The sequence below is a fragment of the Calonectris borealis genome, chromosome 13 (genome assembly GCF_964195595.1).
Source record: "Calonectris borealis chromosome 13, bCalBor7.hap1.2, whole genome shotgun sequence".
Classification (NCBI taxonomy): Eukaryota; Metazoa; Chordata; class Aves; order Procellariiformes; family Procellariidae; genus Calonectris; species Calonectris borealis.
In genome coordinates, this window is record NC_134324.1 from 3,035,726 (window position 1) to 3,060,430 (window position 24,705).

At 35.9% G+C, this 24,705-nt stretch overlaps 1 protein-coding gene across 1 annotated transcript in view; it reads left to right on the forward strand.

Annotated features, from left to right (window-relative positions):
- LOC142087598 (connector enhancer of kinase suppressor of ras 2-like) overlaps positions 1–24,705 on the forward strand; it is a 219,509-nt gene that overhangs the window by 96,069 nt on the left and 98,735 nt on the right. Inside the window, exons 3-6 of the mRNA XM_075161953.1 lie at positions 2,034–2,236; positions 3,568–3,655; positions 11,258–11,299; positions 15,144–15,263. Coding sequence (XP_075018054.1) covers positions 2,034–2,236; positions 3,568–3,655; positions 11,258–11,299; positions 15,144–15,263 — 453 coding nt within the window. The remainder of the gene's footprint in view (positions 1–2,033; positions 2,237–3,567; positions 3,656–11,257; positions 11,300–15,143; positions 15,264–24,705) is intronic.

Here is a 24,705-nt window from a genome sequence, read left to right on the forward strand (position 1 = left end):
TTGGACTTGGAAATAAAAACAAGAGGATCTCGTTTATCATCCTTGAAATGTGTTGTTGAGTGTGCAAAATCAAACCCTTTCTGAGGGGAAACCAAGCACTGCCTACCTGGTTGCTACCTGATAAAGGGATCCCAATACATCCACTTACTCATCCACTTGGTACGAGTAGAAGTTGAGAGAGAAATAGAGCAGGGGAGGGAATTCCTTCAGTGCTTTAATAAAAGAAAGATTAGCCACAAATACTAAACAGATGGCATACTAATATCAAATACAACTTGCTTTTTAACTTTAAACTTTTCCAAAATAGAATGACTGACTTTACTGATGCTGTTGCTAACTGTACAGTATTTGTTCTGGAAAAAAGATGAAGAGAATTGTTCTCCTCTGTAGCTAAACCAACATAACTTTCATTTGTTTCACTATTCAATCTTAAACTGGATGCTTCCAAACTTCATTGACTGATTATGATGCTTTAGGCACGATATGTATATAACAATGAAACTAATTCTGTCCCTAGTATCTAAAATTATTTTAATATCTAAGTTCTGTGCCGTGACCTAACTAAGACAGCAAAATGTTTCCATTCCTTGTAGGTTGCCCTCCAAGCTAGAGGCAGGGAGCTTGATTTATTTTTCAGAGTGAACTTTGAGAGGGAGAATGGCTGGCAGAGAAGGCATGGTCCTAAGTACCAGCTATAAGTGGTCCAAACAACTTTAGCAAGCATTTGTTTGTACTTTGTTTGATTTCCATACAATCCCATTTCATAAGCTTGTTATTAGTCAATACATTGTGTAGTGTTTGTGGTTCTTTATTCTCTGTTTTGACGAACAGAGTTTAGGCAGAAAAATTAACATGTGATATTCATGATCAGTCATCCTCTGTAACATATGCATGGTTGAAATTAGTAGTGGGCAATCAATTCATACTCTGAAAGTTGATTTTGTTTAAATACTCATTAAATTCTTTCATATGCTACACCCTGTTGTGGCAGCAAGAAATCTGGGTTCAATTCAGTCTGTTTGAGACTTTCTATGTGAATTTGAGCTAATTATTTCATGTATATGAGATGATCTTTGTGCTTTTTACCTGGGTGTAAATAGGGAATTGGCTTGGTGATAAAAGGACAGAGACATGGGTGAAGGAATGTGGATAAAGGGAAAAGGGACTTATGTGTGGAAAACTTTACTTAGATTCAAACCATGTGTCCCCCCCATCAGAATTAGAACAATGCAAGAAAATCCATTAAGAACTGTTAAATATGAAGACACTGTCACCGGCTGAAGTCTCTGAACACTAACAGCTGTTACTACGTGCCTGCTCTGTGCTCAGATTCTTCCCTACGCAGTCATTGGAAACGGGAGTACCACATCTTTGCTCTGACCTGATGTGACTGTTCCCATATTACATTACACATGGGACAGCTGCTCACCAACAATAGCAGGGATCAGGAAGGAATTTTCCTGTGAAAGCCTGTCACCAAGGCCATATAAAATTGTATACGTTATTCACAGTATAAGTGAAAGGGAAGTTCTGCTAAGGCTAAGTTATTACAAGTTAATAGAGGGACTAACACAAACCTGAGTGAGATCCAGTGCAGTGAGACTGCTGAAGATCTGCTCTCAGAGGTAGCAAATACACCAAATAGTTGGTTAACACTGAACCATAGCAAGTAGTTATGCAACTAGCATAACTACTTGCTACTTGCATAACTCATCTTCACTTTTTGAAAATGGGAAAGACCTTGAGACCCAGCATATTGTTTTTGCCTTCCCCTCAGTGACTTAGTTGGACCAACGGGTTTGGAGAGTGTAGCATTGCGAGTGTTGATGACAGCCGAAGTTGTTGTGCTAAGTGGATGGATGCATCCTGTATGTTCTAAACAAAGTAGCCTGTTGCTTAGTCTAACACTAGGCATCCATGACTATCCTATCCTTTCAGCCAATACCATTCACAATGTTTAACCTCACAGTTTTGTTCACATAGCTGACAACACACTATTTCACTTAACTGAGGATCTTCTTCTTTCCCCTCAGAATTATGGTTTGGAGACTGAAAACCTGAGAACTCTGTCTCACAAGCTGAATGCCTCAGCCAAAAATCTTCAGAACTTTATAACGGGTAGAAGGAGGAGTGGCCATTATGATGGCAGGGCCTCCAGACGACTGCCAAATGATTTTCTTACCTCTGTAGTTGACCTGATCGGTGCTGCCAAGAACTTACTAGCCTGGCTGGACAGGTAATTTACTATTCCTTGATCCTTTATAGATGAGAATAATTCTTTGGGTTGCTTTGTTCTTTCTTTTTCTCTTGTACTCTGTTATTCTAATATTAAAATGGCAGTTCTGGAATTCTGGCTCTAAATTTTGTTTTGCAAATTTCTGAAATATTGGAGGCAAAATGTAGTACCCTTTTCTGGCAGGAGGGTGTTACAGTTTTCTCTAGTTAGTTTTTCAGATTCTTTTCAGTCTGATGGTATTTTGTGCGAAATTAATACTTTTGTGCTATTCCAAGCTGACATCTCTCTGCCACAAGTGGTAACATCATCGGTAATTTCAGAAAGGGTAAGGAAGAAAAGATTGTGGAGTTTAAACTGTCCTTCAGCCATCAAAAAGACACAAAAAAAGCTGGAGTTGAGCAAATCAATTAAGAATATTAAAAATAAATTATAGTACTTGTTTAGTCTGAAAATTAAATTTCCTTATTAGAGTTTTTATCAAGAGTAGGATTCATGTATTAAGTACAGTTGTGGTGCTGGTTAATGCTCAACAATAAACCACTGGGTTTTTTTCATTTACTAATTGAGAATTTGATTAAAATTTCTCTGAATAAATGTAGTTAAAATTTTGACTGTGGAAAGACAGAAACCAAAACATAAAATAACATCAGAGCATTTATGTTTTGTTTCTCTTTCTTTGGAGTTATAGCAATGGATAGCTTTATCTTAAATCTGAATGCTCTTGAATGTATAAATGGCACCTTAGAAATCACAGTGAGAGTGAATCGCCCTCCTTTACAGGATTTGTATAATCCTGGTGACATCTTCCTAACCTAATGCCAGCAGTCATATTCTCTCAGGCTATGACCTTGTCAGTTCTTATAAATTCAGATGGGGTCGGATTTAGCTAGAATATGGAATGCCTGAAGAAAATCTGAGTGTGCAGGAAGCTGTTAGTGACTAAGTAAGCATTACTTTGCTCTCTGAATTAAGGTGTTAACTGCTGCTGAAGAGTGATGTCATGCTAGAAATGCTGTCATTTTAATGAGCCATACAAAGGAAATTTGGACTACTTCCGACTATTTGGAAGCTCCTATTTCCACTTTCCATGAGGACGATAACTTCTGATGTTCTGGCCAAAATCCAGTTTACATCTTTCTTGCCTACATTGTTTCTTGTTTCAAAGGCATATTTTACAGAAGTTGTGTAACTTGCTGCTGAAGATTGTCATGATTAGGTGTTTCACATTTCTGTGGTCTAAAACTAATCTCTATATTACATATATCTGCTTATACTGTAAACAGAAGTTATAATCCTTAATGCTGTATAAACCTATCCTTCCTTTGTCACAGGTCTCCATTTGTCAGCGTGACAGAATACTCACTGCTGAAAAACAACATTGTTCAACTGTGCCTGGAACTAACAACCATTGTGCAACAGGTAGGAGTGGTTATCTTCTGCTCTGAGTCCTCTTCATGCTGTTGCTTAAAAATTGCAATGGTAAAAACATTGTTAAGCTTTTACTTCACCAGAAGAAAATGTTTTAGCATTACCTCTCTGTTCTTTGCATAGTCTCTTTCTCTGGGAGCGACAGGAAGATTTTTGGACTTCAGTTATCCTCATACGCCTGGACAGATTGAAGGACAGTGTGAAGTTAAAAATAATCCACTTTGCTTTTGAGTAGACAATTTCATGTTAGGTTATCTACCACCACGCAGTGTTAAATAAAAGAACAAAGGCACAGTGGGAAACAGCTTAACTACTGCTAACAGTTTATTACAGATTAAAAGATGAATGATCAAAAATCTTTCAGGGACAAGTTCTTACAATACATACAAATATATCCAGAACATGGCTGTGCTTCTTCACTTAAAGGAGAGCCAGTTACATGAAAGTTATTTAGTGATTAATGTCAAATATTCATAACATTAAACAAACTAAATATGGAACAAATAAGGGTAGCAGTATTATCATCACTGACATTCATTACATAATTATAATATAGTACAGTCCACAGGTACATAAAATTAATTTATCTGGTCTGTAGTGCTACATAGCATACAAATAATGATAGTCTCTGACAGTGTCTGCCCCTGTACACACAGGTACAGAAAGACTGGAAGTGGACTGGACAGTGGACAGAAAGACTGCGTGGAAATTAGTTTCACAAATACGTACAGCGAGCTTCTCCTCTTGTGAGTGGATAAAAATATTGATGAGACAAAATAGTGTTCTTGGAACACATGGAGAGGTTAGAGAACTGTCTTGGAATGAAGCAAAAGAGAAAGATGAAAGTACTGTAGGAGGGAAAGCAAGAAGAAAGCTTAGCTAAAGCTGTAGTTTTGTATGGGCCTTAAACTGGCCCTGCCTCCAATATACAGGGCTCCACTGCCTGCCTCTGTCCCATGCTGGCACAGTTTTCTGTGTAACCTCACAGTAGACAATCATAAAATTCATTTAATTTAACAGGCTTCCTGGAGTAGTAGCATTCTGCAACCTTTTTTTTTTCTTTTTTTTTTTTTTTTTTGTTCCTCTTTAATTTCGTTTTAGTTCTTGGAAAAAACAACTAAGGCTGGTAAATACAAGTCTTTGTATTTTGTACTATTATACTTCATTGATAATATTCAGCTTTATTCCTTTTAGAAATTTTGTTTTTTATTCATTTTTGCAGTGGAAAAAAAAGATCCTTTTTCTCTTTTCTTGGTTTAAAAATTCCTATGTAAGCATTTAATTATTTATGTACCTTTATTAAGCTTTCTCTTACAAGGTGTTTATAGCACTAGGCTATTTTTGATTTACAGACTAAGCAAAATGAACTTCTCTACAGTATAAAAAGTTTGGGTTCTGATTCTGCCCTTCAGCTGATATTGCACTTTGTTTGTATGAGTTTGATTTTTCCCTGTGGTCTAGGTGAAAATATTTGAATTGCTGTCTCCATTTCTGTCGTTCATTTCACTACTTTTGGCAGATGAAATTCAGTTCTCCTCTGCCAGCAATAGTTCGGTTCTTTTTTTTTTTTCCAATTCTTCAACTCCACTCCCAAAGCTGTCCTCCTTTTGACAACTTAAAAACAATCTATCTTTTAACATAAGCTCCAAGACGTTCCAAGATGAAAAATGTTTAGTTAGTTCTTCAGGTGAGTTACAAATCAAGTTTTGTCTTTTCCTTATCTTATTGTGAAATCTGGGTTGTTTGATTGTCATCTATTAAGATCTTTTTACAGGATATTAAATTTAGCACCAGAAAGACTAGATGAAACAACATAATTCATAGGGAGACAGTTTTGCTGTTACTAAATTTGAGGAAAATTGATCTTAACGTGTGAAAGCAGAAATCTCTCACCTAAACCAGAATTGCAGTCTTAACTGTAGGCTAAAATACGAATTGAAAGGCATAACTAATAGAAACCTAGATCTCAGATCCTTGCAGATACTCCTTGTTTTATGAATTATATAAATTTTAGATGTCTAATTTAGTCAGTGCAAAAGTAGCAGTCAAGGTTATGCATTTGGCACGTTAGGTGAGGAATGTCTTCAACCTGAAGATTCATTTTGTGCAAAATAAACATGCTTTGTGTGCATAACTTACAGCTGCCACTCAAGGTGAACTTCCTTCTAAATAAGGGGCATTATTATGTAACCTTAGTTTAATATAGACAGTGCTTATGAATTTTCTTACTAGGATGTACTGTACGTATCTGAGGGACATACTCTTAGACCTAATCAGGAAGTAGCTTTTTTAGCTTTTAGGTCATATTCTTTCTCTGTGTGAGTGTGAAGGTGAGATCGTCATTCGAAATTTAAACCAAACAGACGAACTGCAATGTTGGGCATTATAATTTACATACCATGTAAATATTACAATGAATAAGCAGTCAGTTGTTTACCTGTAAATACTATCTTCTCATCCTGGTTATAAGAACATTGATCTTTATTCTCCAGTTTTAGAGAAGTTTTATACCTGTCCATTTATGCTTGGGAATGTACTTTATTCTACTCAGTTTTCTTATCCCTCACGATCTCACCTTCACTGAAATAAGTGAGGAAACTATAAAAGAATAGCATTATGCAGAAAGCTGCAGAAACATCCTGATTTTGAGGTGCAATGTCCCATCAAAATGTGTTGATGATAATGTGCAAAAAAAAGCATGTTAGATCAGAGTATTGCAAATGTTTGAGCTCTCTGACTTCATTTTGAAGTATAGCTCTAACTTCAAGGTAGACTAGCTCTCATTTTTGCTCTGAAAATGAATCCCCACCAGACTAACTTAACTTAATTTGGATTTGGTCATGCTATAGTGCCAAGGCTACCCTGGGGGAAAGATAACTGGAATAACTGAGGAAGAATGGGTTTGGAATTTGGTTCATAAAATGTAGCCATTGGTTAATTTTTCATTGAGTAGAAAAAGTTCACTAGTTCTGCTAGAAGTTGGTTTTCCGTTGTTTTTTTTTTTTCCTGATTATGTCAAAGATGTTTAAACCTGTGCTAGATGCTTTTGATACATGCACTAAACTGCATGAACAAACATTCTCTAAACAAAAAATTTGTTTCTATGTTACCAAAGAATGTCAGCACAACTCAGGCTAATTTTTTTCCAACAAAATCCAAACAAATATTGCTTGTTCTCCCCTTTATTAATGTTAATTAACCTCACTGAGATAAATTCAGAGACCTTATCCCAGATTTTTACCCTGTTTTTATTCAAATACTTTGTGTTTCGGATGAAGCATATGTTTTTTAAAGCTATCTAGTTCGTACTGCAATTTATAGAAATTGTTGATTCTTAGTAGTTGCCTGTATCTGGTCTAACTTTTAAATTAGCCCTCCTCTGAGCAGGTGGTTGGACTAGATAACCTCCAGAAGACCCTTCCACCTGAATTATTCTGTGATTCAGCAACTGCCATTAAAAATGTGGGTGTTATTTTCAGATTGAACTTTGCAGACTTCAGCTTTCAGCCCCTCAATCTTATTTTGCTTGCATTTTCTAAAGAGCATTTTGTTATCAAACATCTGTTCACTGTTTTCTAAAGATAGATTATGATCAAGTCTTTACCTTAATTAAACCAAGTTACTTTAGTGTATTTACGAGTGTATATTTGCCTAATTTCAGCGCAATCTCATTCTTTTTAACATATGAATTCCAGAAGTGTGTTTGATCTTATGTATGCAAGAAATATGTTTTTAAATATCATTTTGTCATATGCACCTTTCAAAGATTTTAGTAGATCTTTACTGTAGTGTTATATTGGGAAAGGGCATTCAACCGGCAAACAATACAAGGTTTTAAATTCTTTTCTGAGCTGCTCCTTTATAGGGTCTCCGTTTCTTTTCAGTAGTTGACTTAACTCATGCTGTTTTATTGTACTAAGTTAATGAACTAAATATTTTACACATTAGTCTCTTTATGTGTTAGTTAAACGTCCTCAAGACTTGTCATAAAACATTCTTTATGGTATCTGCAAATTTCAGTAGTACTTGCATTTTTTTCTTTTGGAATTATAAACTAAAATGATGAATACAGTGTAGGTGAGCACGAGTCCTACTGACCTTTTCTCTTTATGAATATTCAAAAGAATGCTGTTTTACTTTATCAGATTTATGAAAGTGTTCTGTACCTTTGAAAGGTAGGATGTTCAGTATAGTGCAGAAGCTGGCTTGTATGTAATACTGCTGCTGTGACTATTTTTGCAATTCCTGTATTTTACCATTTTGCAGGGGGGAAATAGAATGCAGCTACTAATTTTTGTTTTAAGAGTTTTTTAAACTCTAAGAAAAAACATTTTTAACGTCATCTCGCTTATGGAGGATGTAGAAAGAATATCACTATAACTGTTATTTATTTTCTAAGAAAAACAGATCAAAATTCTATAAATGTTAGTCCTGGAAGATTTTTTTTTTTTTTTTTAATGAGATCCCTAGTGCATTGCTATGTATCAGAGAAAAATAAATCAGAAGAATATTGGGACCTACATATCTTAATATTTTAGTATAATATTGCAAGTGCTTTTAACCTCTCAGTTAAACTAGTCTCTTTTTTAAAAAAAAAGTCAATATGCATCTATTTTGGAAGGAATCCCAAAGCCATTAACATTTTTAATGCTAATGTAATCTTGAATGTGCAACATAAGTGTAGCTAACATTAATTCTGCTCTACAAAACAGTAAAATTTCAGTTTTACTATACATAAGTCCTCTATTTTTTGACCTGAAGTAATTAAGTTTGTTCAGAATGAAACTCATATTGCATTTCTAGCACAGAAATTAAAGGTATAATTTAAAAAGAAGCATTAGCTCTGAAGTCAAGCTGTAAGTCCTGCTGTGATCATTTTGTTCTCTTGGTACTCGGAGGGTTAAAAGGAAATGGTGGATGTGCTGTTTGAAGTGTGTAAAACTTGTAGGAAAACTGCCTCGGGCATTGCTAACCAAACTGACTAATTGAATTCTTTTTTTGTGCTGTAGAAAATAACAGTATGAATACAGAAGAAACATCAAAGGGATACTTGACCATGAAATGCTAATGTGAATTCTTCTCTGTGTTCCTCGGCACTCACAATCTTTTGATTTTAACTTTCTCATTTTGTAACAATATTCTTGAAACTGTGTTCATTTAAAAATTAACTTCTCTACAAAAAAGTCCATCTCCAAAATAAACGTGACCCTTAGAGTTGAGGGTGTGACAGTTACCTGTTCTCCAGGCCTGTACCCAGGGCTGAGTAGCTCGGACAGGCTAAAGCCGCTCTGCAGCCTCAGGCGGGCTGAGGGACAAGGTCCTCAGAGCAGCACCCAAGGAAGAAGGTTCGAGAGCTGGATGTGGCCCCGGTGGACGGGGCATAGCCGAGGAGTTGGGCTGCTGGACAAGCGGAGCAGAGATCTGCCAGTTAGCTGCTGTTTCTCTCACAGAGTGCCCCAGCCTACGCTGATCGTATAGCTAATCTATTTCTAGAGTAAATGGAGTGAGGATGTTGGAATTATTTCATGGGAAGTTTAAAGCAATTAACCGTCATTGCTAACGTATTAAGATCCAGGAAAGAGGAAACCTTGAGAACTACAGAGAATCTTAAGTTACTTGAGGGGATCTTTTAGGGATATCAGTAAGTTAAATTTTACTTGAAAACTTATTCAAGGAAAAAAGACAAGTAAACAAGACAGTTTTTTTACTTGTCATATCCTCATCCTTAAAAATGTCCTGAAATCCTTATCTTGCTTTGTAGAAAGCTTTTGCCAATGTGACATAGCATTTGGAGAAGTATTTATCAATTTCCCAAGATAATTTTTTCTGTTATTAACCCTTAATTCACTTAAATGTAAATAATCAGTGCCCGTATAGCATGATAAACAAGATTCCTGTGATAAACGAGGCGAGGCGAGGATCCCACCCTGCCTGGTCCTCAGTATGTTTTGTGGCGGCCTCTTCCTTCCCTCCCTCAGAGGGCTCTGGGACTCCCGCCAGCCACAGGGCCGGGGTGTCCGTCTCCCTGAACGCAGGGAGATGCCAGGATACATCAGAAATATGTTCTCCTCAGATTTTGTAACAGAAAAGCACCCCTTTGATGACAGGTAGGTGTTGCAGGCCGGTGCTCACCATGGAGGAGTGTGGTGGGCTGCCTGCCTCAGGCGAGCGGCGGAAGGTTCTGGAGCTGGGGGGAGAGGCAGCCTGGCCATGGGGGCTGCGGCCCTGGCTGCGGCTGCCTCAGAGGTCACCAAGTTTTGGGGGGAGTCTATTCTAATCTCAGTCTGTCTGGCAAACTTGAGTTTTCTGTATTTTCCTTATAATTTTTATGTTTTAGTAAAATATAGCTTGAGAGCCTGCGTGGTGATTTGGAGTGCTGACTGGCAGGAGAAGGGCGGGGTAGAGCTGCTTCAGTGCACTTGGCCCTCTCCTGTAGGAAAGTGTTAAATACTGTCTTGCCATGACTGTGTCTTGCTTTCTAGAGGATTGTACTGAGGAAATCTTCCAAACGTTAAAAAGCAGTAGAGGCAGTAGATCTCTTTTAGGAATTTGTATGCTTTGTTTCATGAAGGAAAAGTAATACTCTAGCCACTGTAATATCACTAAATCAAAATGCAAGTTAAGGGAGTAATGACTCAAGTTATGTAGTGATAAGATTTATTATTCTTAAAATGATAACTAAAATGGGAAAATGACTGCTTTAGAAGTTACAAGTCCTAAGCAAATAAAAAGGTTGATTAGGAATATTGTTTTTCAGGCCTACTTTAAATTGGTTAATAGCAATGTTGTGTAATGGAAAGCTGGGATGGAGTTGTTCTTTGGGAGGCCTTAAGGCAGTGAAACCCCCTGGATGTCCCTGGACCAGTGCTTAACACGAGCAAGCCCATGTCCTCTCTCATCCCTTTTTGGTGTGAGTTGTGCCTTCCGAAGTCCAAAGCTAGATCAGTTACGTGCCTTCTCTGAAGAGATGGGACCACTGCTGTCTCTAGTCCCTTGTGGATGGTGTAGACAATCAGGGACTTGAAGCAAAAGATGGAGTGAACCAAACTGACAGTGTGGACACACCACGGTTAACATCTTTAGCATTGTACTTGTCAAAATATTCTCTGTTTACTGTCCCTTCCCATGCTTTATAATAACACAGTCTACCTAGTGGTAGGTCTGACACAACGTCTGCACCCCACACAACTTGTTGAACAGCTTACAAACATTCTGCCTGATTTAAGACTAGGCAATGTATCTCTCGCTCTGCGCATCATTGAATTTCTGACATGCCAGATTAATTATATTCAATTACTTTTTTTTCACTGTCATGAATTTGTCCCCTCTGCCTTACATTTATAATATTGCTAGTATTGAGTATGAAGGTTTCATGACTGTAAAGGGAAGAATAGATCCCTGAGGTTAACCAGCCACAAAAAAAGTCAAGTTTCCTAAGATTGTAAAGTAACCTTTTGAACATGACAAAACTCAGATCATTTGTCTTTACAGGTACATCTCTAAGAGAGACTTATCAGCATAAAACATTCTTTTATTTCTTAATAGAAATTTAAAATAATATGCATTAATTGTTTTTGGTTTATTTTCTCACAGGATTGTACGGTGCATGAAACAGAAAATAAAATTCTTCATGTGGTAAGTAATCTAAGAATTCTGCTTTGGTATTCTCTAATCCTACCCCATCCACTTAAATGATTTAAAAAAAAATTAAAGCTATCATAGGAAAATAAAGTTCTTTGCTATTTGACACATCTTCTAGTGAATTATATCAGTTGTTAAAAGTTAAAGTTTTCATAAATAAGATCAAATAGCTAAAAAGTTAAAATTTATTTTCAAGACCAGCAAGAGAGAGATATCCGCTTACATGTTTTGTGACCCCGAAACCGACTTAGTGCAAGTTAGTTGTGCCTCCTACCAGCCAGTTTAATGACTGCCCCAGTACTCTAGATTTAACACTCCAAAATGTCTTTTTTGCATCAATGTAAAGAAATGGAGAGTCTCTACCCAAACGATATTAATTAAATATTTTTTCACCCAAGATATTGTTTCCAGTTTCTCTGAAGATTGGAGGCCTATGGAAGATGGTGTCATTCACTTAAGAACACTTCCTACCAAGCCTTTTTACTCTTTCCTAAATTGGAAGTCTTTCAAGTTTAAGGCTTAAGAATCAGCTTTCTTCTGCTATTCCCTAACTTATGCCTGTTTATTTTAGCAGGCAAGGTCAGATACTCCCTCTCAGTCTCCCCTTTCACACAGTTCCCTGGAGTAATGCTCTCTGTTATACCTACAGTTAATTACAAATACATAATTAATGTTTTAGAAGCTTCACAGTACTCTCACTAGTGTATTTCTCTCACTAGGATTGCTGGCGTGGAATTCCAGCAATGGATCCATCAGACTGGTGCATTAGTAGCTTCACTGGTTGTCAGACTGAGCACTTTGTGCCTTCAGCACTCAAAAAATCTAATGATGAGGGGAATGGAAGAATCCTATACAAAGTTGTTGATTAGATATTGGCCTTTATGTTCAAATACCTTATATTTTCCTGGTACAGGCACAGGAAACTTGTACTGACACAGACATAAAGTTAAAACCTGTGGTTAAAGGGAAATATCAAAGGATTTACAAGTTCAGATAAGCTTTTGACAAGCTCTAACCAAGTGCCTGCCTTTTTTTTTTTTTTTAAGGCCTTTTACACCTACTCTGCTTCCAGCAGGGATTAGAATTTGTTGTAAAACATTGATGTGCTGTTAAATTCAGAAAGCATGCAGTGACTTTGAGAAAAAAGCTTACTATTGCAAACCTTATTCTAAAAAGAACTTCTAAAAGCACCTGAAATCTTCTGGAATTTGGAGAGAGTGTGTGTGTGTGTATATATTGCCATTCCCTCACTAGTCATATGACTAGACTGTGTCTACTCTGCAACTCGGGTATTGTGGGAAAAGATAAATGATGGAGGAGTGATCTTCAGGACCACTTAAACTGCATGACTGAGAGTCAGGTTTCTTTTTTTATTTATATCTGTTTAGCAAAATGTGGTTTTGAGGACTAGGTTCTTTAAACTAATATAGTATACCTATGATAATTAAAAATTACAACCTGCTAGTTGTTCTTTCTCTCAGCAGTAAATACAGATTATTAACATATATTTATTGTACAGACCCAGCAATGGCTGCCATACTAAAAATACTTTTTGTGATGACTTGTTCAAGACTTAGTGGTTTCCTAGAGATGCTGTTCTTGTCACGGCCCATTGAGATAAATGTAATAAATGGTTTTTGGGTGTTGCACGGCCTGTGAAACTGTATGTAGAGTTCTTCTGCAACAGGTACTGAACTTCTTGAAGAACCCATTTTTGTTTGAGATTTTATTAAGTGCGGTAGTATTGCGCCATCTGGAGAGTATGCACTTTGCTTCTCTGTGGTTTTGGAACTAGTACACAAGACTTTGGTCCTTTCTATTTTTTTATGTCAAAAATACTTTAGCATATGTTAAAGTATCATCTCATGTTGATAGTGCCATATCAAACATTACCTCTTGACCCTGTGTTATCATTCATAAATTCTGCTCAGTTGCTCCCATTTATACTATCTCAGCCTTTGCCTTATTTACAACTGGTGTCAGGCCTCTCTTGTATCTGCTGAACTACTTTTACAGCAAACTGATATTTTTAATTATTCCAGTATAATTTTCTTGAATATTTTCCTAGTGCTAAAGTCCTACATAGATTTTAATTAACTTTCTGAATCATGGGGAAATCTTAAAGATTTATAAGGGTAAATTTGATTGAAAACTTCTTTGCTGTTTATTTCATTCCAAAGTTTATTTACTGAAAAAGTATTTGCATGTGACAACCGTAAAGTTAAAACATTACATCAGAAAGTAGAAAGTGTTGTCTCTGGGATCTAGTCTGCATCTAATCTGTACATATGATCTTAAATATTAAGGCATAAGAGAGGGCCTCAGTTTGAAATCATAGCAATATTTTGATATGACAGTAATTGAAAAGCTTGATGGAAGCATATACTCACAGACAGGGTCAACCATCAGTTCGTATGTAGAACAGCAGTACAATAAATTTTTTGAGCAAGCCAGTTTCCATATCTCTGATGGGAGAAGACAGGACCTAAGGTTTTGTTTAGGGGCTCTGGCCCAAAGCTGAAACTGCTAGAAATATTTCTGGGTTTTGGTGACCTTTAGATGCAGTCATGCATACCTGAATGGGATGCTTTGCATCTTTCAGTTGATAAAACGTACAAATGCCACATCCAGTACTCCTGAGCTGTACTTGTATGTCTAGATGACTAACTATACTGTGAATGGAAATATAATCTATAAACTCAGCCAGTTAATTTATTCATTGTGATAACTTTATTTGTTTAACTCATGTGTATAGTGTCAAATGAGATATTAGAAATCCTCATGCTTTTGCAAATGCCTGAAATAAAACTTCCCTTAAGGGATTTCACTACCATTTGCTATAATTAGGGAAAATGAGAATGTAGTCCCCAAAGGAAAATAGATGCATACAGCATAACTTCGACCGGAAGACCATTCTGAAATTCATCTAAATGAATGCTTTCAGATTAGGTTCAAATATTTTTAGGCATAGTCTTTTTGAAGGAACACTTTAAACAACACATGCAAACTTGGAAATAAATCTTTACACCTGAAGATTCTCTGAGAGTACAGATCAGCTCCTTTCTGATCCACAGACTTACTGTTTTCTTTTAATGGATAGGTTTAATCTTAACAGTCAGTATCACTGTTTCCATCTATGCAATGGGGTTCCTACTTTGAAGGTGTTCGTGTGGATTGGCATTAAGATTTTGAGATCTTTAACTAGAAGGCAGGATAAGATAAAATTATTGCATAGTTGTAGTGATCTAGAATATCAGTTAAAGGATGTGTTCAAAGATGCATAAGAATTTTACTTCAGGAAATGGATTAACTAAAGTACTTTTCTGCCTGTGTAATTTTTAACAAAGGAAAAAATTTCTAAGTTGTATAATGCAGAATTCACCTAATTATCACTGTTGGTAGGGTTGCTCTCATTATTTGGTAGCCAAAATAGGTTATTAAGGTGGTGTATAAGGCATTTATTTTTTACACATTTCACTTGACTTCCATTGTATTTATAATGATACATTATAATGACAGATAAGATGAAGTTAATCAGGTATTTTTATTTTTAAAAGTGCATATAATTGGAGTGGAGAAGATAGTTTAGATTACAGATGTTCTCAGTGCAAGTAAAATCTTCTGATGAGAAGAACAGTACATGCATGTACCTTTGCTTGACATTTATGGATATCTTGTGTTCCTTTAAATTCCTGTTCTTGACTTTCATATACCTGTAGTTGTTACAATGCTAAGAAGTAAAATTATCTGTTTATTCTCAGGTAGTTCTCAGAATAAGACCTTCTTTGCTAGTAGTTTCAGTTTAATATGATGACTTATATTGACTTTTTTTTCATAGTGTAAAACCTTGTCTGGGATTTGTGACCACATCATTTCGCTCTCATCTGATTCTCTGGTGTCACAGTCAGCACATCTTGAGGTAGTTCATCTCACCAGCATTATGCCCAGTGAGGGTTTGGTAAGTAGCAAAGCAGTTTAAAGTTTAACTGTTTGAATACAGAATACAAGCCTCAGTTCTTTAAGGTGATTTCTTTTTTTAATTTGTTAAGAAATCAAAATGTATTTTCACGCAGTGTCCTACTATTTCTTTTTTGGTAAGCTGAGTCAGATTTCTGAAAGTGGTTTAATTAACATTTATATAAATAAAGGGATTGTAATTTTTTTAAAAATTAAAACTTGTTTTACTGAGGGCTTCACGTGCAACTGGTAAATATATAAGCATCTAAAAAAAAGTTGTAGCCCTTTGATAGCCATATTGCAGTTTTTGGAATGTACCAAAGTAATCCCCAAATACATACATATACAAATAAAATCAACTAAATATCATTAATTAATATGCTTTGAAAATGATTAGTGGAAGGTATGTTTCTTGGGCTTGCATAAAAACAGTTATATGCCTCCCTAATGATTCAGTTCAAATAAAACTTTTAGAAGTATCATCCCAGAAACAAAATAAATCCGTAATATTCATAAATTATTGTTCGCTGAGCAGACTAGTTAGGTGTCTTCTGAACATCCCAGCTACTCTGCATTAGAATGGATCACACTATTAAAATTTTCTGCAGAGATGATAGTTTAATAATTATTTGGCTACCACCTTTAAGTATTAATGTACTGTTACATTTCTTGGACAAGGGATTTTTGTGAAGTTTTAGGGGTCAGTGGGTAAAGATTTCTGTGTCCCCTCTGTAGTTCCCTACTTTATAACCATTCTGATATTGGTAGGCTATGGGAGGACTGTGCTTAGGAAACTAAGATCCTAATAAAAGCTAGAGTGTAAGGTAGCACTGCAGGCACTGGGATGTTCTTGCACATTCTCCTCAAGAGACAGGCTACCGTTCCCAGTACGATCTTTTATACTGTCTTCAGCTGCCTTCTCAGGATTTTTTTTTTTTTTTTTTTTCCCTGACAAGATGGGGAATCCAGGAATGTTGTTTCTGGGTTGGAGGAAGCAGTTGGAGGAGGAAAAAAAGGGGAAGTGGGTAGAGAAATTGGTAGCCATGAGGTTTATCTGCAGAAAATTCCAGAACTGACAAATTAAAAAACATTTGAGTGTCACTATACATGTTGTGGCATGTTTCTTGTTTGTAATTCAGCGTGACTTACAGATTTATTTTAAATTTTTGTTAGTTGAGATGTTTTGTATTATTTCAGTATCTTATTCTTTGTTCTGACATTGAATAGCAATGAATATTACATGCAAATCCTGTCAAAGTACAAGAGCATAATTATTTTGAGGTATGCATATTAATTTGAGAATGATGTATTTTAATGACATGAGGGGATTCTGTATGACTGCTAAGTTTACTTTATTCTTAGACAGATTTAGTCAACAAAGAACATTACAACAGCATAAAACATGTTTAATTTTAATTCTGTGGCATCACAGATGCTTAGCCCAGTATGTAATACTGAAGATAGATACAATTTGCTTGCTGTGCTGCTGCATCCCAGTGGCCAAATGTGTTCCCTTTGTGGCCCAGTTTCCCCTGTTGGTCTGATTTCTGAGTTAGTGCAGGGATACCCAGGAAATACCAGATCAGTATCATTTACAGCTTGTGTGGTATATATGCTGTAAATCTGTCGGTGCTTTCGACTTGCATTAAGACTACTACATCTTGCATGCTAGCAGTCTGGATCTCTGTATAGCTTTCCTTTCTATCCAGTAATGGTATAATATATTCCTGCTGGTCTACTTAGAGGAAAGTTCACTATCAGTGCTGAAGAGAATATGAACACAGATAGGATGTATTATCCTCAGAGACGATGGAGCATATCAAGCAGGGCTTGGCATTGCTAGTGTTTCCCATTCAGTGATAGCTTTAGATCTAGGCCAGGGGTGTAGGCTGGTGGAGGACAGAAAGAGTGTAGCCTACTTCAAAAATGGCATGTCCTTTAGTGAGCTGGAAATTTAATGGTGTGCAATATTAGGCAGGTGTCTTTCAGGAGTCCTTGGGTATGAATGGTATACTTTCTAAGCAGCTCATCATAAAGTGTCAGAGTGACCAAGATGAGAGTTGTTGGCTATATTGTTGTGGTCTGTCATGTGGTCCACACTTTCCTCCAGACCGCCCTCTTTTCTAATAGAACATCAAGCAGACAGGCCTGTGCTGTAATTAAGCTGTAGACTGGACTCTATCACTGGGGGTAGTTCTCCATCCGCAGTGTACCCATACGTTTATAGCCAATAAAACTGCAGTAAGTGGGCACTGCTGAAAAAGGACATGAGACAAATACTGCAATTGAAATTGCCCATCAAATTTTTCTTTTTTTTTTTTTTTTTAGATGAAGTGAAATCACAGTGAATGACTGAGTTTTCTGTGCCTAATTGAAGGCGCTATAACATGTCAGGTTGGAAAGTTCCTTATAATCAATTGTGCTGACACTGTGTTCTGTTTAGAAAAAAATACGAAAAAGGACTATAAATGGGAATAAAAGAAAAATCATGTGAAAAGGAAAAGAAAACATTAATCAGAATCAAATATAGAACAGAGTAATGAATTACAAATGGCTTTCTCATGATTGTATAGCAGTTTTTTTCCACAGGATCTCTGCTCCATTCAAGAGAAAAATGAGTTCTATTCACTGAATGGAAAGTATTCAGAGCTCCATTTTTATCCTTATCATTCAGTGTAGGGGTTGAGGTCTTATTTACCACACTTCAGCTTAGCTCTGCATTCCCTTGAGTTACTAATTTCATCATGAGATTTTTTTTCTTATATGGACTTACTGAATGCTTCACAGATGCTAATTAATTTATCCTCAGAACACACTTGTGAAAATGACATTGTAATTTTAGTTTTATAGATAAGAATCTAATGCACAGAGCAATTTGTGTCAAAATCACCAAAAATCTATTTTTCAGGAGAAGCTTACCATATAATTTTTCATAACACTTGTTACTTCTATAGCATAGGCTTAAAATACAGTCTCTCTTGGTTTTAAGTGTAGCTAAGGTTCTCAGAGCTACTGAGAACTCTAGCTTCAGCTTTATAAAGGGTTGGCATCTAGAAAATGAACAAAATTATTTACCATTGGTGAAAAATGTGCTGTAAATTACTCAGATTTATATAAGAATTCAATTATCTGGAATGATATTCAGTTGGCTTAATTATGAGTCTTTCTCTATTTTCAAAACTCCATTTGCAAAACTGCTTTTATTATATGCCTTCTAATTTCTTCAACAAATGAGCCAGAAATCCTATAGACTTTGTATAAGCTTACACATAAAATTAATGAATTTCCAGGTCCAATTCCATACAGTTACTACACAGATTCAGAATTCCTGCGGGGCCATGTCTGTGTGTTTATCGTGTAAATAAATTCTGGATCATAAAGCATTTTCACAAAGGGACTGTATGGCATTTGAATGTGTACCTTCCGTTCTAGCATTTTCTAACTTTCTGTCCATGCTTTTACAAGCTTAATAGTAGTCTTTTTCTTTTTTTTTCCTCTCTAAAGTATCTTCTTTTTCAGTCTGCTTTATTAAAAAATAGTCTTATCTCATGCATTCCCCAGAGCACACTCTGCTGGTAGTTTCATGGCAGTTTGCTGGACAAAAGAATTTGCATTGGGAAGCACACATTTTAGGTTCCGTTCCAAGTTCTGATGATTGTGTTTGCATCCTGATCTCTGCAGGCATTTGCTGGCATCCAGAAACATACTGGATTTTTTTCCTCTCTCTTTCCATTCCTTCCCAAGCTGTACGAGTCGCATATACAAGTCAAATTGCTTCCTCCTTTTCCCTATTTAGCCGCTGAATTTTCAGTGGCAAATACTAAAACACCCTCCGTATATTTTCCATTTCAATTTAAAGTAACTTTAAATATTACAAAACACTTCCCTCCTGAATTGTACTACTAGGTATGGTAATACCATTTACATCTGAAGTGTACTGCATGATCAGTCTGAACAAGATGTCTGGAAGGCAAAACTTTGTTTCAAACTACCAATTTGACAAACTTGAAATATACTCCTGTACTAAAAAAGTATTAGACTGTGAGAACCACTGTCAGTTCTGACCGTATTGACAAAAAGAGAACATGCATACCTAAGTTTTTATGAAATAGAATAAAACAACTTTAACTTCCTGATTTAAGAAAATTCCCTTCCTTGGCTCTCAGTTTTTCAATTCTTTGAGTTGTTTATATTGTCAATTGTAGCATGACAAAAGAAATTGGATCATTTTTATACTTAAAAATGCTTTTTACAAATTACTTTTCTTTCTGCTCGGAGAAAGATAGGTTTCCATTCCATTGCATTGCATAGTAAACTTCCTTTTGAAGTTACAATAACTTGTGGTAAATGAAACTACAGCATGATTTTAATTTTTAGACACTGCATATAACTGCTCAGTACAAAGCAAGATTTTCCTCAAAAATGTGATATTTGAAAAATCTACTCCCCCAGAATTTATTATATTTCAAAAGTCCGTAGACCAAGTTCTGCATTTAGGAGTCCCAGAATTTCTGTTTAGTGATTAGACAAAGCTGTTGCAGCAGCAGCCACTTTAAATTTCTTGACTTGATGGACCCAGCATAAGCAATAGGCCCTTGAGACAAGACTGTTTGCAGGGGAAGAGGTGCAGCTCCTAAGCTTGCTACTAAGTCCTTGAGGGTGAGGGTAGGTGAAAGCCTATGCGAACCTTACTATTAACTAGCTCAGACTAAGTCCAGAGGCAGCTCTGGAGCAGTTTTGCTGTCGGATAAACATAGGAAGGCTAAGGGAACCAGTGTTTTAAGTGAGATGATGGATATAGAGACCATCCGTAAGATAGGACCATGGAGGTTTTTTTGAAGTTTGGGGTTTTTTCCTTCTACTACTCTTGGATGATCAGAGATTGTCAGTAGTGGAAGATTTTTTTTGTATTAGAGCCAGTATTATTTCGGACTAGACTTTTTCTTTTTATCTTCTGAACTTCATGTGCTGTACATATATTTAAAGATACTTCTGCGTAATACGCAACTTTAATCTTCTTTGAGATTAATGATTACTCTTAAGCAGGAGATTCTAAACAGGCAGGCTGTTGGGGTTTTATTGTTTGGTTTTGTATCTTCTGATGTCTGAGGAATGTTTTGCTTCTGGAATGCAGAATCACTTTTATTCCTCTTCCTTTCACTTTTTTTTTTGTTGTTGTGGTTTTCGCTTGTGTCTGAGCTTCCTACTGCTGATAGAAACTGTAATCTGTCACACTTCAATTAAGATATACACTGCTTATATTCACAGCTTTGTTAATCTTTCTGCAAAGAGAACTTTTTCTGTTTCACTTAAGAATTTAAGGGAAGCAAAGATTGTGGGAATAAGCATTTTTATAAGACCAACTGTGTATCGTTGGAGGAAAAAAAAAAACCCACAAACAGACAAGCTGTCAGATGCAAAGACCCTTCTTTATTAAGGATTATTCATCTACCTAATGTACAGCTAGCCCTTCAAATAATACTTCTCTTTATGTGGAATTTGTAATTTAAGGTGCTGGAAGCCAATCTTTTCCATTTTTACAAGAAATGCAAGAAGAAAAAGTAGAATATGAACGCAGCTTTTTTTGTGGAAATACACGTGGCTGTCCTAAAACTGTTAGGGTGTTAATCTAATTATTTCAGATTCTTTTTAAAAGCTTACAGAAACTTCACAAAGTTCCTTCATGCTTGACATATAAAGGTTCTCATAGCCTAACTTTTTTGTTGTCCATGGGTTTCTATTTAGGTAGGATTTAGTAAAATGACTATAAGAAAGAAGAATAAACTATCTTTTGAGTAAGATGGTTCAGATAGATGCATGGAGTTGTTATTATGCTATGTAGTAGCAAAAAAATTTATATGCGTCTCTCCAAATTTGATAGTTAAAACAAGGTTAAAGAACCATTTTACATTTGGGGCAAAAGATCAAGGGGTTCCCCGGTAGTTTGTAGCATTACAAACCTGCGCCTTTGCTATTAATGCTTCATTGTGTTATAGAAGTAGAGTCAGCAGTCTTCTCCCTGTAGAAGTGCTGTTGAGACACATAGATTGTTTTATTGTAGTTTTAAATACCTGAATTTTCCATGCAGAAGTTTTTTGTCATATTCCAGCAAAGAAGTGGTATGAAAACATGAATCATCTGATGATAGGTCATTGTTACCCAAAAAGGAATAGTGGCCTACAGTTAGAAGTGTTGGAAGCATGAGCCAGAAATGCTCATACTAAGAGAGTTTAGTCTCATTGTGAAATTCAGAGCTTTTCAAATATTGTCTGAAATATCCATGGATTAACCTGGGAATAGTTGTTGACACTTAAAAATACACTGTTGTCTTTATATCCTGGTTAATTAACCAGATGACTCTGCAAGAAATTTTTCAAGGAAATTCCACTTATAACTGGAAACACCATTTTCCAGGGAATAGTCTCTTTAAAATGGGATTTTAAATGGCTGATTCCTTCCCATGTGTTTTCAAAGGTCACATTTTAATTAAAAACCTTTAAGTCACTCTCTCGTTAGGTAACAGTGACAGAGTTACTCAGGAACAGCCAGGTTTTTGATATAACAGCCTGTGAAACATTTCCTTGTTCTTTAGCACCTCTTATATATTACGATAATTCTTTGGAGTTTCATATCTGACATATAACAGTTATTAAAGAACAACTATTTATTTCTAACCCCCTAACTGTTGACTAGTCTGAGCCATCTTCACAAAGTGAATGAGAATACTCAACTCTTGCCCAGAGATAAGGGGTATAGTTTGTCATTCTTCTGTGCTCTGAGATCATTGGTGGGATTCAAGAAGAAACTAGAATCAGAATAAAGACTCATTCTTGAAAAAAAAAGGAGAGAAATCATTTTGAAAAAGGAGTCTAGTGAAATTCTGCTTGGAAGGGCAGAAAATAGACCAATAAGAGGACGGAATGCTGGAAATTGAGGAGGGGGGGATGACTGAGTTGGGTAGAATAGTTGGGTTTGTCATATCTGCCAAACCTATGCATATTCTTCATTAGTTTGAAGTGACTATATATTCTCTGGATATCACTGTTTAAGCAGATGAGTTCCATCCCTTCTGTCTGGATACTGATTCTGGGACTGGATGTGTGGAGGAAAAAGCTTGTGGGAAGATCGGGTTTCGGGCACTGAACGCAGAAGGAGAGACTAGAGCTGATGGGCAGGGGGGGAAGAAGCTTGTGTTATGGAGACTGAATAGGCAAGAAAAGTTATTTGAGAGGGATAGCCTTTCGTGTTGAAGAGGAAGGACCAGAAGACAGAGGGAGGTGGGAGACAATAGGATAAAAAGCCACTTGCCACTGAAAGTCTCCCATCCAGAGCCTAGGATGGATTCCAGGATTCAGAAATTCCCTCGTTGATGTGCTTTTTGTCTGTGAAACCCACTGACAAAACATTCTTCTTATTTAGTGTTAGTCTGATGTTTTTGCTATTTTACTTTGACAACTCATATGGCTGAAACCTATGAAATAGTTTGCAAGCAGTTTGTGTAAAGAGCTATATGAGAATAATTAGCTTACAAGAGTATATCTTCATTTCCATCAGATTTTATAACAGAAGTTAATAGGATCAAAATAGCGGATATGTGGATCCTCTTTTAATAAATTAGTTTACAAGTTAATTAAAGATTATGCCTGTGTAAAAATACATTATTACAGAATATGACTCTCTTGAATATGCTGAATCAATATGACTGTTTTAAGCCACATGTAAAGTAGAGAATAATTGTAAACAAAATAACTATTCCTAACAGTTCCAGAAGTGTTAGCAATTGTCACAACAGGATCTACTTAGCTATTCACATCTGGGCTCTGGAAAAAGAGGTTTTCTTCTTCAATTCTTCAACTGCAGTATTAAATCAGTATTTGCCTGGAACTTATGTTATCTGACAGAAAATTTTTTTGAATGTATTTCCATTTTTTTTTAGGATTATTAACCATAAAAAATGCTTATGTTAGTGGAAACATTCCAACTAGTTGGAATGAAACAATGATGAACAAAAAGATAGCCAATAGCCCATTAAATTGAAAGCAAGGTCCAGCTCTTTTGCCTAATTCAGACCGTGAATACTTGTGTGCTTTTTCTGGGTTCACAGAATTAACAGCTCTCTAAATGACCAAGTTTTGCAATTTTGGATATTTCTTATAAGCCAGAGTAGATGATTTTCATTTTTCACTGGAAGTTTGATGAAAGTGATGCCCTTAAAGCCTCTCATTTATATCAATAAACTAATTTGTGTGTATATATGAGCAATTTAAACTTTTGAGGGGTTCTGTTAACCTGTGCCAATATTGCTTAAAATATGCCGGGAGATTCTAGTCTTTCTCTTTACAAATCCTGATTTTGAAAAGGAAAATGCGCAGGGGGGTGGAGATGAAGCACACCAGTCACTAAAATAGCGTTGGCACAGATTGTCCTTTAGAAACCATATTGTTCTAAGTGTCAGTGTCTTTTCATGTTGAAGGATAAATTGTCCTTTAAAAGTCTTCCTACCACAGAAAGCAATTGAGAGCTGGATTGAACTGTTCACACTGTGTTACACACTGCATTATCTGTTGCAAAAGGATAGGCAAGTCAGCATATCAAGGACAGGGGTTTTTTAGGTAAAAATGTTTACAGGCTTAGAAAGAGTGATTTGAAGCAGGGAATATACCTGGCCTCTAGAATAGATGACAAAGACTAACTAAAGCTGTTTTCAGAATTGGTGTATGTTTTTCAGGGGGTTCTTTTTAAGAATAGTTTCAATCTTGTTTTGAGTCTTTATACGCAAAACTTTCTCCCAAGTGGAAAAATATTTTTGGAACTATTATTTTATATATGACAGATATGTAATATACATATGTTTTTTATATATATATATATTTTTATAAAATACTTTGCATTCTGAATTATATAAAATAAAAAATGAATATAACCGTTTTTATATTTCTTAGAATGTAATCTTTCAAGGTTTTCAGGTAACATAGGTGTGTCAAGGAGGTGCAGTGCTACTGTAATGGTCAAAAAGAAACAGTCTCTTTCGTTATTTTTCTTTTGGGAAAACAAGGATGAAAGCTCTACCTAGGGTAATTTGAAGGCTATGAGTCATTCACTAAAATTGTTTATTTTTATATTTTTTGTACTTAAAGCTTAATAGCTAAGATGAAAAAGCAGATAGCAAAATGTAGGGTAATTCTTAGTGATTAGTTAGTTTTTATGTCTCTCAAATGGCATACATTAAGAGATAAAATTGTAATTTGATTTTTTCCAAAAATACACATAGCTTAACAAGAAGCTAAGAACTTTATGAAGAAATATGTGATAAAATTTAGTGAAAAGTTTAGCACCATGTTCTGTTTTGGCCTTAAAAATCTTAGTCTGTTTGTTTGTTAAGTGGGGAATGAATCTTGTTAAAACAAGTAGGGTGTTAGAACTGATATATTAAATTTGATATT